The following is a 13,227-nucleotide window of genomic DNA, read 5'->3' as shown; positions in this document are numbered from 1 at the left end:
AGTACTTGATGGTTAATACAATTTTTTGCAGAAAACTTCAATGATATTATGAATTTTCATGAAACTTCATTGACAATGCTTAATATATAATCAAACACTCCAATAAATGAAAGATTTTTATTTTGTGAGGCCTTTCGTGCTCAAAGAACACATCGTCAGACCCACATAACTGAAATAAAAGTAAATTAATAATAAAAACAATTTAGATTTAAATAAAAACATATGTCTTGAAAAATACAAAGAGATAAGATTTTAAAGGCCAGGAAGCATGTCTACTGTATATATAAAAATTAATATTTAATTAGATTAAAGGCAGTAACGGTGAATTCATCCCCCTTCACAAAAAAGAGCAGCTTTTCACAGTTTAATCCACAGGCTCTTACATACCCCTCTATCAATTGAAAATTATAAAAAGGAAGTAAAGAAAATTAAAGAAATTGCATTATTTAATGGTTACAAAAATTGAAATGATTGACAACATGATAAAAAAGAAAAAGAAAACTATTGAAAGAAATTCTAGAACAACTCTCTATCAAACTAAATGCAAAGAACCTGAAAAATGGATATCTGTGTCTTACAACAATTTAACTACAGAAATTGCTAAAAGTTTTAAAACACATGCCAGTATTAATGTATCCTCAAATTCCAAAATAAAACTAAAAAACATATTAGGAAATCCAAAGAATAAAATAGACGATGAAGAAAAATCTGGAATCTATCAAATTAATTGTGACAACTGTGATTTAAAATATATTGGCCAAACAAAAAGGAAAATAAAAAAGAGAGTAAAGGAACATAAAGCATGTCTGAAGTATCAGCAAGAGGAAAGATCGGCCATGGCGAAACATGCACTCCATACTGGACACTGCTTTTCACAAGTCAAATTATTAAAAGAAATCAATGACAACAAATTCCTCGATGCTTACGAAACTATTTTTATGCAGAAGAACCAAAATTATTTAGTAAATAATGAACCTGGACCTCTACAAAATTCACCGTTACTGCCTTTAATCTAATTAAATGTTAATTTTTATATATACAGTAGACATGCTTCCTGGCCTTTAAAATCTTATCTCTTTGTATTTTTCAAGACATATGTTTTTATTTAAATCTAAATTGTTTTTATTATTAATTTACTTTTATTTCAGTTATGTGGGTCTGACGATGTGTTCTTTGAGCACGAAAGGCCTCACAAAATAAAAATCTTTCATTTATTGGAGTGTTTGATTATATATTAAGCATTTAGTTTCCAATAAGAAGAAGCTGGTAAAATGTCTTCATTAACAATTTGAATTTTGCAGGAACAACTCACCTAGTGCCTTGGAGCTGAAGTGTATCGAGGTCTGGCTCATCTCATGCACACTGTTCGTCTTCTTCGCTTTGCTGGAGTATTTCATCGTCCTGTTCGGCATCCGGTACGACAAGCACTGGCGTCACAAGAAGCGGGACCTCGAGATGCAGCTGCAGCCACCCAATCACGTAGCAGCTCCCCCCGACAAGGCCTCCAGGTTAAGGCTCTTCGGCACCAGTAAGGTACATCCCCAACATCATGCACGATTAGCAAAGAACGGACCCTCGTCGGACCAGCTGCAAGGGGTAAATGAGATTCCGTCCTTCATGAATGTTCCTTCCGTCTCTATCTCTTCTATCTCTTCACTTCTCTTGGCATGGTTCTAACTTTCGCTTGAGTCGGTGCCAGTCAGGGCTGTTTCTGAATGATAAACCTTTGCAAAACACTTGACCTTTCCCGTACCGTAGGAACAAGTCTGCAGCTCTGAGGTCACGAGTTCAATTCCCGAAGAGATCAATAAACATTGGCAAATGGATTCCCTCAAAAACGTTTGGTACTATCAATGAAAAATTCCATTGGCGTTGAAAGAACCCCCTTGATAAAAAAAACTGTGTTGCTTAAAGTAGTGTCATAAGCAGACTGTACAGTTTCCTATTATTACGGCAACAAAAACTTCCTTCTTGTCTAAACTTAGATGATGAGTTTATTGAAACTTCAATCCTTGTGATAGGGTTTGATGTAAACGTATTTTGCTGGTGATTACTTAAACACATTCTCATAAAAATAAAATCGTAGCGTAGTTTATATGGTGTGCAATTCTTTTTTAAGTAGCTGGTTGTAAAGTGATCCCTCTCTCTATTAAATTAGCAAATGTCTTAAATATATAAAGATTTACATTAAAATTTAAAAAATACTTTAAAAATTCCACAGCTATTTTGCTGTTTTACATGGATTGGATTTTATCGCTTTAAAATAACTTATTGTAATCACTCAATGTATTAAATACAAAAGAACTTTATGATTTTTTATTTATTTATCAAATTAATTTATCAAGATACAATTTAGGATTGTATAACAGGGTTAGATTATCAGTCGATTTTATGATTTCGTGTCCACTGACTGGCACCAATCAAGAAAACTTTCCTCTAACTTTATTATTTCTTGTAATTAAATGACGTAATCACTTTCTTAACGCTAAAAAATCAATATAGGTAAGCTCAAGTTGCATTGGGAGTTTAAAATTTATGATTTTCACAGAACATTGTTAAAAAGTTATGGTTTATTCATTAAAACCTCCTATTGGACTACTTGTTTCTTCTTTATAGTAAATTCTTTTACTGATACTTCTGGGATTTTAAAAAGCAATGTCTTGTTTTGTTCTATGTTTGGACTGAGCATTTCATGTGGACTAAATAAATCTAAGAACTTATACGAAATACAACAATGGCTTGTAAATATATCTGTACAGTAGATTATTAGTTGATGTAGAAATTACGAAAATGTAGATTACGAATAGATAAAAATAGATTTGATACTACAGTAAGAACAAGAATTAATTTTATAGAAAGTCTATTTTATAATTTGTTTCCACATAACGAATGTTCTGTCTTATAAAAACGAACTCTATAATTCTTTATTTGTAGTGCTTCATCCCAAAGGCAATGCACGTGCTACTAATACATAAGGAATCCTTAAAATATTTTAATTTGAAATTGAAAAATAAAACTATATCACTACAAGAGTAGCCTGTGCAATACATATTTGGCTGTTTTTCAGTGTATGTGTAGTTTATATATTTACGGCAGATTACTATTCTCAAAAAATACCTTTTTGTAATAATGTGACATATTATCTATAATCTAACATTTTCTGCATTTTATAATGGTGATACAATTTTAAAATAGACATCACAAGTCTAGAGCTACAGACCATTCTTGAAAGTATTTAACTTTGAGATGTACACTAAAAACATGAAAAACGATAGATCGAATATGAAGGGATTTAATAAATCTAAAGATTAAATCTAAAACTATTTATTACCAAAAACCTAAAGATCCCATCTGTAATAACCCAGTGGTAACATTTTTAAATATAAAATCGATGACGCAAACCTAAAAACACAATGAAGGATAAAAGACTAAAGGTCAAATTTTAAAGCAAGGAAATCCCAAGGATCTTAAGAACAGGATAATAAAGTATCCAAAAGTATTAACAATTAATGAGTCAGAAGTCAGATCTGAGAGAGGTGAACAACTTTACAGTACAAAATATTGCAAAGCAAAGTTCTCATCACAATGATGGGACATTGACATTCTACAAAATGTGAAATCTGGAAAGCGATTGAAAATCAGGTGTAAATGCTAAATTTAAAGTAAAAGCAGGAGCTCATTGGAAAATACTGATAACTTAGGGGTTAAGGGTCTGTTGTATCTAAACAACAGATCGAACTTAAAATCATTTAAATACCCATGATTCAATTTAAAAACATTGAAGATCAAGAATTAAAATATCAAGTCTTGACGAATCAAAGATTCGGAACATAGACCACAAATCTAAAAACATGATCAAGAAATAAATTCTTAAATATAAAATAATTAAAGATAAAAGAACTAAGTATAATTATAACGTAGTTAAGAGTAGCCCAGGGGCTTATGGCGTAATTTATATGAGTGGGCATGGACAACAACCACGAGGTTATCCGAGCTGAGTATGTCATTACTTCCGCTTACTTGTGACATGCTCCTTCCACGGGTTCCTATTTTCCTCCTTTCCAAATGAGATCCCACTCCTTTGTACTTTACTGACCACCCTTGGCTAACCTCTTTTATTTCCGATACTGGAATTTCCAGTGGTTTTCTCACTTATTTTTCCCATATCTCTCTTCTGTCTACCAATCTCTCTTCAACTCTTTAACTTTTCCTTGTCTTTTTCTTCCTAAGAGATGTCTGAAGATCAGTACTGTTGAGGATGGCCTTGGAAGAATGCCCAACGTCCGGGGAAAACCTCAGACCTCTCTGGTGGGGGCTGTGTGAATTCGTTCAGCCAATGGGTCGCTTTGGGTGAGGTCTGTACACTGCCACTTCGGACTTTGATCAGGTGCGACATGGTCGCAGAGGTTTGACTCTGCATTTCCATATCCATGGGCAAGCCCCGTCCTACCGTGTATTCTTGGACTAGAAAAATGGAGATGCCTCAGAGAACTGTGGTAGGACGTTTTGTGTCCGAGTGTACCCCCTTCCTGGTCACTACGCTCTGCCCCTTGTAGTACAAAATCTTATGGGCACTAAAAACAAAAGTTCTAATGACAAAGCGAATCCTTTTAGGAAGAGCGGCTGCATTGCTCAATCCCTTAAGAGTGAGGACGCCAATCCACTGGGGTTAAAGCCAGAAGTACAGGGGCGAAATACCAATGTCTGAGGACCAACCCTAAGAAGGACCTCACCGATCTGGAGCTCCTAAGGTGACAGATTGGTGATGCCGATCAGGATGAGGGAGAACACCCTCGATCTGATTGAAGAGATTGAGGTCAAAAAAATTAAAGAGATGTGGGCGGTCTGTCAGACTAATCATAGAGTGCCTTCATTACTCAAGATAGGAGTGGGCCACATCGCTGAATGGGTCAGATAGATCCACGGATGCACCAGGCAGATAGTAATGGACAGGGAAAGGGTGTTGGTGAATCGGAACGTACTTCCTGTTGAGCTTTTCTCAAAAGCTACTTTCTCTCTGAAGAAAAGAGGGCAGTTGTGGTTAAGAACACAGTCACGACGCTGGCCTTGTCCATTCTCGCTCTCAACACGAGGAGAGGACTGGTGAGGGTGCTTGTCACTCCTGTAGGAGCTCGATGCTCTCAACTCCGGTGTTGGAGGCAGGTTAGAGACCTCTGCAAAGAGAGTATCTGGCACCTTACTTCAGCTGATCGAAGGAGAGCCAAATAAAGGAGAAGCAGGCGACTGAAATGGAGAAAGCTTAAGTGAAGCAACTTGCTACTATATTCCAAAGATGTCACTTAAAAGAAAAAGTCCTAGAGAAGGCCCGTCTGGAGGCAGCCGCTGACCGGACTTACACGAACTTGCTAAATATATGGATAAAATAAAACCTGGTAACTCAGACAATAACGTTCGGGTCATCAGACAAGAATTGGAGGTGTCTTGGAATTTGGCGGTGAAACCACAAACCGTGACCTCTTCACTGAATGATATCATTGGGGCGAGTGGAACCGTTCGAAAGCTAGATCCGTGGTGACCTTGGAAATCCGAGACCTCGGCAGTCACAGTACAGATGATGAGATTAAGGCCACACTCAACAGAGATATGCTTATCTTCATATATTGAGTTCCTTCTTATTAACTAAGTCCGATATTTGCTGCATCTAATTAAAACCCCTGTATTTGTTTCGTAAAATCCTGTTTTCTGCAAAATTGTAACGTCATCCGCAAATGCCAGTACATTTATTTTCCCTCTAATGTTTAAATCGCCTGGCACACACTCTTTGCGTCTTCAATTTATTTCCAATGGCGTAATTGATCAGGAGAGGGGAGAATCCGTAACCTTGCCCTACTCCTGCGCTGATTCAAATGTATCCAACAGTAACATATAAAAAATAAATAATTAAGGAGCAGGAAGTGTATCTAAAGAGTTGGAGATTGTGGGCTTAGAGGATACATACTTTAAGAAAATAATTAAGAATCTAAAAGTCATATCTGAGGTATAAAAGGTAACTCAGAAGTAAAATCTGAAAGAATAAAAGAGAAAGAATCAAGTAAAATATACAATAATAGCTGATAAAAGGACTTAGATCAAGATATAGGTCTAGATTAAAAGCATAGGCAATTAAGGACCCTTGACTCAAATTATAAAAAATTATTATTAAAAGCCTACACCTTAAACATGAAGTGTAAAGAACTTACATGTCGATTCTGATAGCTTGTAAGCTTAATTATTGTAAGAAAATGTTAATGGAAGATATGGGGAAATAGGGATAAATCTGAAAGCATTGAAGCTCAAAACTCAGAAAACGAACTGAGAGCATAAAAGATCAAATACTGATAGAAGAAGTCAAAAAGCTTGAAAACTCAGAACTTTTTATATTAAACCTGAAAAAAAATTAGGGGAGGATCAAGATTGCAGAACCCAAATATTAAATCTTAGAATATAATGGATGTACAGATATGAATCTAGAAGTGGATATAAATATAACAGAAATTAAATTTTAAACTATTAAAAGGATCTAGAGGTAAAATACAAAATCAAAAATCATAGAAGACAGGACGTAATCCTTGTCTGCATTAAGGATGACCAGGCACCCAGAAGTAAATTTAAAGTAGAAAAAAAGCTTAAACCTTGAAAGTCTGATGTCAAAGATCAAGAGATCAAATACTGATTTCATGGAATATAAAAGCATGTGATATCAAGGACCTAGAAGTCAAATCTGAAAGGAAGAAATATCAAAGAGGCCAATTTTGAAAGAACAGCATGTGATAGATTTATAAATCAAAACGTAAAAGATCTAAAAACTAGAGGTACAGAGTAGAATAGAAGATCAGAGTTCAAAATGGAAAGTAAGGAAGGCCATAAATTCAGAGGTCAATCTGTTAAATATATGACTGAATATGACAAGATTGGGTTTAGAAGGAGGCTTAAGGACATGAGGTAAAAATACAAAGGGAAGGAGACCAATTGCCTTAAGGTTCAAATGTAATCCATAAGAAATTGAGAGCCTAGTTGTAAAATCTAAATGCATGAAAGACTGAGGTTAAACCCAGAATGTTGGATCTTATAGCGTATATGAGCTATCTCAAATTTACTTTATGTACAAAACATAGAAATTACACAATTTGTTTTGTTTTGGAAATGGCTTTCAGTATAAGCCATATTCACATGATATGCATTTATATACAGGGTGTCCCATGAAGAAACGGAGAAACTGTCAGGACTTGTTCTTACGGTGAAAATAATGAAAAAAGTACATATACACATAGGTCCAGAAACGCTTAGTTAGCGAGCTATACAGGGTGAAAGATTTCACCCAGATTTCAGTGCCACCGTTAAAAGGGAGCCCTATTAAATTATTTTGGGCGTTACCCAGGACGTAAAATTTAATGTATATTATGCAAATTGAACTGAAAAATTGAATAAAATTGGTACCAGACCTCTAGCTGCAGTAATTTTTAAGATATCTGAAGAAATACGCAAAATTCGGTATCCAAAAACAAGTTTCATTTAGGTTTCAAGTAGATTAACTTTGTTAAATGTGTAACAAACACATAAAATTCTTTAACAAAACTTGTAAAGAATTAATTTCTTAAGATAATGATGTAAAATAAGCCAATAAAAATTATACGTAAACTTTAAGAAAAACCTATGTGTGTATGAACTTTTTTCATTATTTTCACCGTAAGATCAAGTCCTGACAGTTTCTCCGTTTCTTCATGGGACACCCTGTATGTCAGTCATGAATATAATTCAATATAAATATATATGGGACAGATATTTTTTAACTTCTCTAACAAGTTACATGTGCTACAATATTAAAAACACAAATAATTGATATATTTACCCTGAGTTTACATGATGTGTTTCTTAATACTTCAGTTAGTAAAGGACAACAATCACAACTTTTTTTTAAACACTGCTTATATAAATAGTGCTGAAAAGTACTTACTCTCAGAATCCTGACCTTTAACACCAATAATAATGACAGAACTATAAAATGGCTAAGATTGTAAAGTGAAGTGAATTATAACAGAAATACTTGTAAAATAAGATGTTTGTATAATTTCTCCAAAAAACAAATCCTGAAAGCAAACATAGGTTTAAATCATCGATATAAAAACTAAAATATGGATTTTATTGCTGGAACAGAAACAATGGCTGCATGTTTGAATAATGTTACACCTTTAACTTCCACTATAGTACAATATTACATACGGATGTGCCTTATAGTAATAAAGGTAGGGTAGTCATTAATATGCACCATCTTCCAGAATAATCTACATATCAATCATTATTAACTATATCATTGAGCCTATTGCACTTTCATTATACTCTACTATTTTGCTTATATTTCCTGGTGCACACCAAATGCATTCATGGCACTTTTATGTTTTTACAAAATTGTCTTGTTTACCAGAACTATCCACTTTGAAATAAAACATAAATGATTTTTTTAATCAATATTTTTTACTTCCATTGTTTTCCATTCAGTATTGTATTATAAAAACGTAATTGCTGTACATACAAAGTGGAATAACATCCACTTAAAAGAAAAATGAAGTACTAGAATAAATTTACTCTTTCATTGTCACCTACCAAAGTTATCTGCATCACTTTGGTTCCTTGACGCCTTCTTCCATCTTCCCATGTACTATTTTAAACACTCTCTGCCAGTACCCTTCTCTTCTCTTCTCTCAATGCCTTTCTCATTTCTCCTTGTCCCTTGGTTTTCCTCTTGGTCATCTTCCTCACATACTATTCTTGTGTACCTTCTCTGGCAACTTATGCTGCGCATCCTCTTTACATGTACAAATTACATTAGTCCTTCGGATCATTCTCGATCCTTTTAAATACTGGTTCTTCTCAGACTCTTCTTATAAAAAAAAACATCATTTCATACTGCTTGCAATATCACTTTTTCTTTCTAATTCAACTAATGTTCTGCTCCTTACAACATTATAGGTACAAAGTATCCTCTATACATCACTTTCAGACATGTCAATGATACAACCTTGCTTGTCTCTGTAGTTTCTTGCTACTCTCTATCTATACTTCATTCCTCCTCTCTATACTACCTTCCTCCTCTATACTTCCATGCTCCTCTCTATACCACCATGCTTCTCTGCATACTACCTTGCTCCTCTCTATACCACCATGCTTCTCTGCATACTACCTTGCTCCTCTCTATACCACCATGCTTCTCTGCATACTACCTTGCTCCTCTCTATACCACCATGCTTCTCTGCATACTACCTTGCTCCTCTCTATACCACCATGCTTCTCTGCATACTACCTTGCTCCTCTGTATAGTACCACCATGCTTCTCTGCATACTACCTTGCTCCTCTCTATACCACCATGCTTCTCTGCATACTACCTTGCTCTCCTCTCTATACCACCATGCTTCTCTGTATAGTACCACGCTCCTTTCTATAGTACCTTGCTCCTCTCTATACCACCATGCTTCTCTGCATACTACCTTGCTCCTCTCTATATTTCCATGCTTTTCTCTACACTATCTTTCTCATCTCTATACCACCATGCTCCTCTCTATACGTATTTGCTCTTTTCTATACTTTCTATACATTTATGAACCCTGCTTTCTCTTTAATTTATTTCCTTATCTACTGTTCTCTCATCATTAGTCTTCTCTAATCTTATTTTTTGGAACAGTATCAAATCTCACCCAAAAAGTGACAACTCCTCTGATGACATTTCAAAGTTTTATGTACCTCCTCATTTATCTCTCTATACTCCCACCATTCGCAAATGCTACAGTATCAAAGTTTGTGTGATAAACCACAAATATAACCTTTATACTCCTTTGCATAATGTTATCTTCTTCGCTACATCATTCGGCATTGACACAAAGAGTAGGCTAAGAACTACATAAATTCTCCTTGTCTCCTTCTCCAATAGCACAGCTATACTTCGTATCTTTATACCGGTACAGCTCTCTGACTCCATCTAATCCTTGGATCCCTCCTCCTTCAGTTCTAAGAAAACTCTTAGAGCTTCTAAATACACCTCTTACATTTCAAAATAGGCAGGTAGAAAAACTCGGATTTTGAACTTCTTAGAACTATTACAGTAATGATATTATTATTTACGAATAATTTGGAAATTCAGTTTGGCATAACCTGTACCTATAGTATAGCACAATATTGAAGAGCAATAACCTGTTTGAATTTGTATCCAATCAATAAAAGTTTCCATTTCAGGTAGAGTTGTCAGAATGGCACCCAAACTCTGTCTATTTATGTTTGAATAAAGTTTGGAGTTCGTCCTTAAACCTTTGCCAGGTGAGACACTCAATTATCATTCTCAATTGTTGTAATATCACTGTATATTAAACTTATTATGTGTGAGATAATCTCTTCCTGTTGAACCCTCTGACCTAAATTGTGCAATACCTTCATTCTCATACCACATTCTATAGTACACACAACTACAACTCTATCAAATTGGCAAACAGTAAGAAATTTTTCAAAATTATCTGCCTCAATTTGTTTGAAACCTCGACTGCGGCAGGCATATCCAGTTATTATTCCAGCTATCATAAAGTCAGCACATGTCTGGTGCCACAGTGAAAACAAGTATTTTAATTGTTGAAATGTTTATCTCTCCTCTTGTTAAGTTGATACCTACTCTGTACTTTTGCCAACAATATCAATATTCCAAATTAATGCCTGTTTTTTTTTTTTTTTTTGTAAACAAAAAAAAATGTTCCTATTTTTTTGTAAATGCCTGTAATTTTTACCTTGTCTTTCCCAACAGCGTCGCCCAACAATACTATGGGTCCTAATTGGTGGAGGAAAGTACTCATCAATCAATGGTAGCAGCCTTTAGTTATCAATCTAACTGGCTAACAGAACCTATCCAAACAGACAAATCATTCATGTAGAGAAATGGAGAGTATGGAGTGGGAAGGGCTGTATTGTAAGGAAGTAAGCCTGAACTTAAGATAAATCCAAAGCTCTCATGTAATGAGAGGTTAAACTATCTAACTCCACGTAACACTTGTTGAATCCTGTCATCCTATTCCTCATATTGAAAATTTCGTCTGGCTCAGAGAAAACTGTTATAAATTCTTCCAAACAGCTGAGATGCACTAGGAAAATTCCATACTCTATGATGACCATACATTATACACCCAGTGAATAACCTGAAATGGTTTTTACGTTTATTTCAAGGTTGTCTTACTCTTTCAATTCCTTTCTCCAAGTTTTCAGCTATGGTCTAAAATCTTCCGATGGCCAGGTGTGTCAGATCACAAGATTGGGATCACAGAATCTTTTTGCAACTGTAACCCCACATTTTGGGGTTTCCAATGAACTCAGGAAAATTATTTTCTACTGTTAGTATAGAACAGCCTAAATGACACTTTTGGAGGAATTAGAAGTCAGTTTTGGAAAACGTGAAATGTAAATATAGGTTGTGTAACACCTAACTTTTGGCACATAAGTTCCAACAAGTTTAATCATGTTTGATCCAGAGTGTAACCAAACCATTAGAAAAACTGTCCTCATTGAAGTGACAAATGTAAGGTTATAGTTAAAACTAAGATTTTTATTTAAATTTATTTGGCCGATACAGGTAGTGGCCCAGGTGTCTATAGGAAGTAGAGTTCAATATACTTCTGGCATGGCTGTTTTTAAGAACTTTTTGTAAATTTGAAACCATTCTTATAAAACTTTGAAGAGCTGAGTTAGGCAGGTTAAAAATACTTCCTAATATCCGTAGGAAGTATTGATTCCAGCTGGGAATCAAAAGCTGCTGGCCTTAAGGAATGACAAGTAAGGCAGGTGGTTTAAAGCAACAAACAATCAAGAGAGGTGGTTTGAAGAGAAATGAACAACAAAACAGGTGGGCTCAAGCAATGAAACAGCAAGACAAGTGGGCTCAAGCAATGATAAGTAAGGCAAGTAGCCTCAAGCAATGAACAGCAAGACAAGTAGCCTCAAGCAATGAACACCAAGACAGGTGGGCTCAAGCAATGATAAGTAAGGCAAGTAGCCTCAAGCAATGAACAGCAAGACAGTGGGCCTCAAGCAATGAACACCAAGACAGGTGGGCTCAAGCAATGATAAGTAAGGCAAGTAGCCTCAAGCAATGAACAGCAAGACAAGTAGCCTCAAGCAATGAACACCAAGACAGGTGGGCTCAAGCAATGATAAGTAAGGCAGTAGCCCTCAAGCAATGAACAGCAAGACAAGTAGCCTCAAGCAATGAACACCAAGACAGGTGGGCTCAAGCAATGATAAGTAAGGCAAGTAGCCTCAAGCAATGAACAGCAAGACAAGTAGCCTCAAGCAATGAACACCAAGACAGGTGGGCTCAAGCAATGATAAGTAAGGCAAGTAGCCTCAAGCAAATGAACAGCAAGACAAGTGGGCTCAAGCAAATGAACACACCAAGACAGGTGGGCCTCAAGCAATGATAAGTAAGGCAAGTAGCCTCAAGCAATGAACAGCAAGACAAGTAGCCCTCAAAAGCAATGAACACCAAGACAGGTGGGCTCAAGCAATGGGATAAGTAAGGCAAGTAGCCTCAAGCAATGAACAGCAAGACAAGTAGCCTCAAGCAATGAACACCAAGACAGGTGGTCTCAAGCAATGATAAGTAAGGCAAGTAGCCTCAAGCAATGAACACCAAGACAAGTGGGGCTCAAGCAATGAACACCAAGGACGGATGGGCTCAAGCAATGATAAGTAAGGCAAGTAGCCTCAAGCAATGAACACCAAGACAGGTGGGCTCAAGCAATGATAAGTAAGGCCAAGTAGCCTCAAGCAATGAAACAGCAAGACAAGTAGCCTCAAGCAATGAACACCAAGACAGGTGGGACTCAAGCAATGATAAGTAAGGCAAGTAGCCTCAAGCAATGAACACCAAGACAGGTGGGCTCCAAGCAATGATAAGTAAGGCAAGTAGCCTCAAGCAATGAACACCAAGACAGGTGGGCTCAAGCAATGATAAGTAAGGCAAGTAGCCTCAAGCAATGAACAGCAAGACAAGTGGGCTCAAGCAATGAACACCAAGACAGATGGGCTCAAGCAATGAATAAGTAAGGCAAAGTAGCCTCAAGCAATGAACAGCAAGACAAGTGGGCTACAAGCAATGAAAACACCAAGACTGGTGGGCTTAAGCAATGATAAGTAAGGCAAGTAGCCTCAAGCAATGAACACCAAGACAGGTGGGCTCAAGCAATGATAAGTAAGGCAAG

At 36.1% G+C, this 13,227-nt stretch overlaps 1 protein-coding gene across 1 annotated transcript in view; it reads left to right on the top strand.

The window, feature by feature from the left end:
* The window catches only part of LOC124368315 (glycine receptor subunit beta-type 4-like), a 185,234-nt gene that overhangs the window by 168,618 nt on the left and 3,389 nt on the right, over positions 1 to 13,227 (top strand). The window contains exons 8-9 of the mRNA XM_046825589.1: positions 1,302 to 1,596; positions 10,226 to 10,306. Of these exons, the coding sequence (XP_046681545.1) occupies positions 1,302 to 1,596; positions 10,226 to 10,306 (376 nt within the window). The remainder of the gene's footprint in view (positions 1 to 1,301; positions 1,597 to 10,225; positions 10,307 to 13,227) is intronic.

This window comes from Homalodisca vitripennis, chromosome 8, assembly GCF_021130785.1.
Source record: "Homalodisca vitripennis isolate AUS2020 chromosome 8, UT_GWSS_2.1, whole genome shotgun sequence".
Classification (NCBI taxonomy): domain Eukaryota; kingdom Metazoa; phylum Arthropoda; class Insecta; order Hemiptera; family Cicadellidae; genus Homalodisca; species Homalodisca vitripennis.
This window is presented reverse-complemented; position numbering and strand designations above follow the sequence as displayed.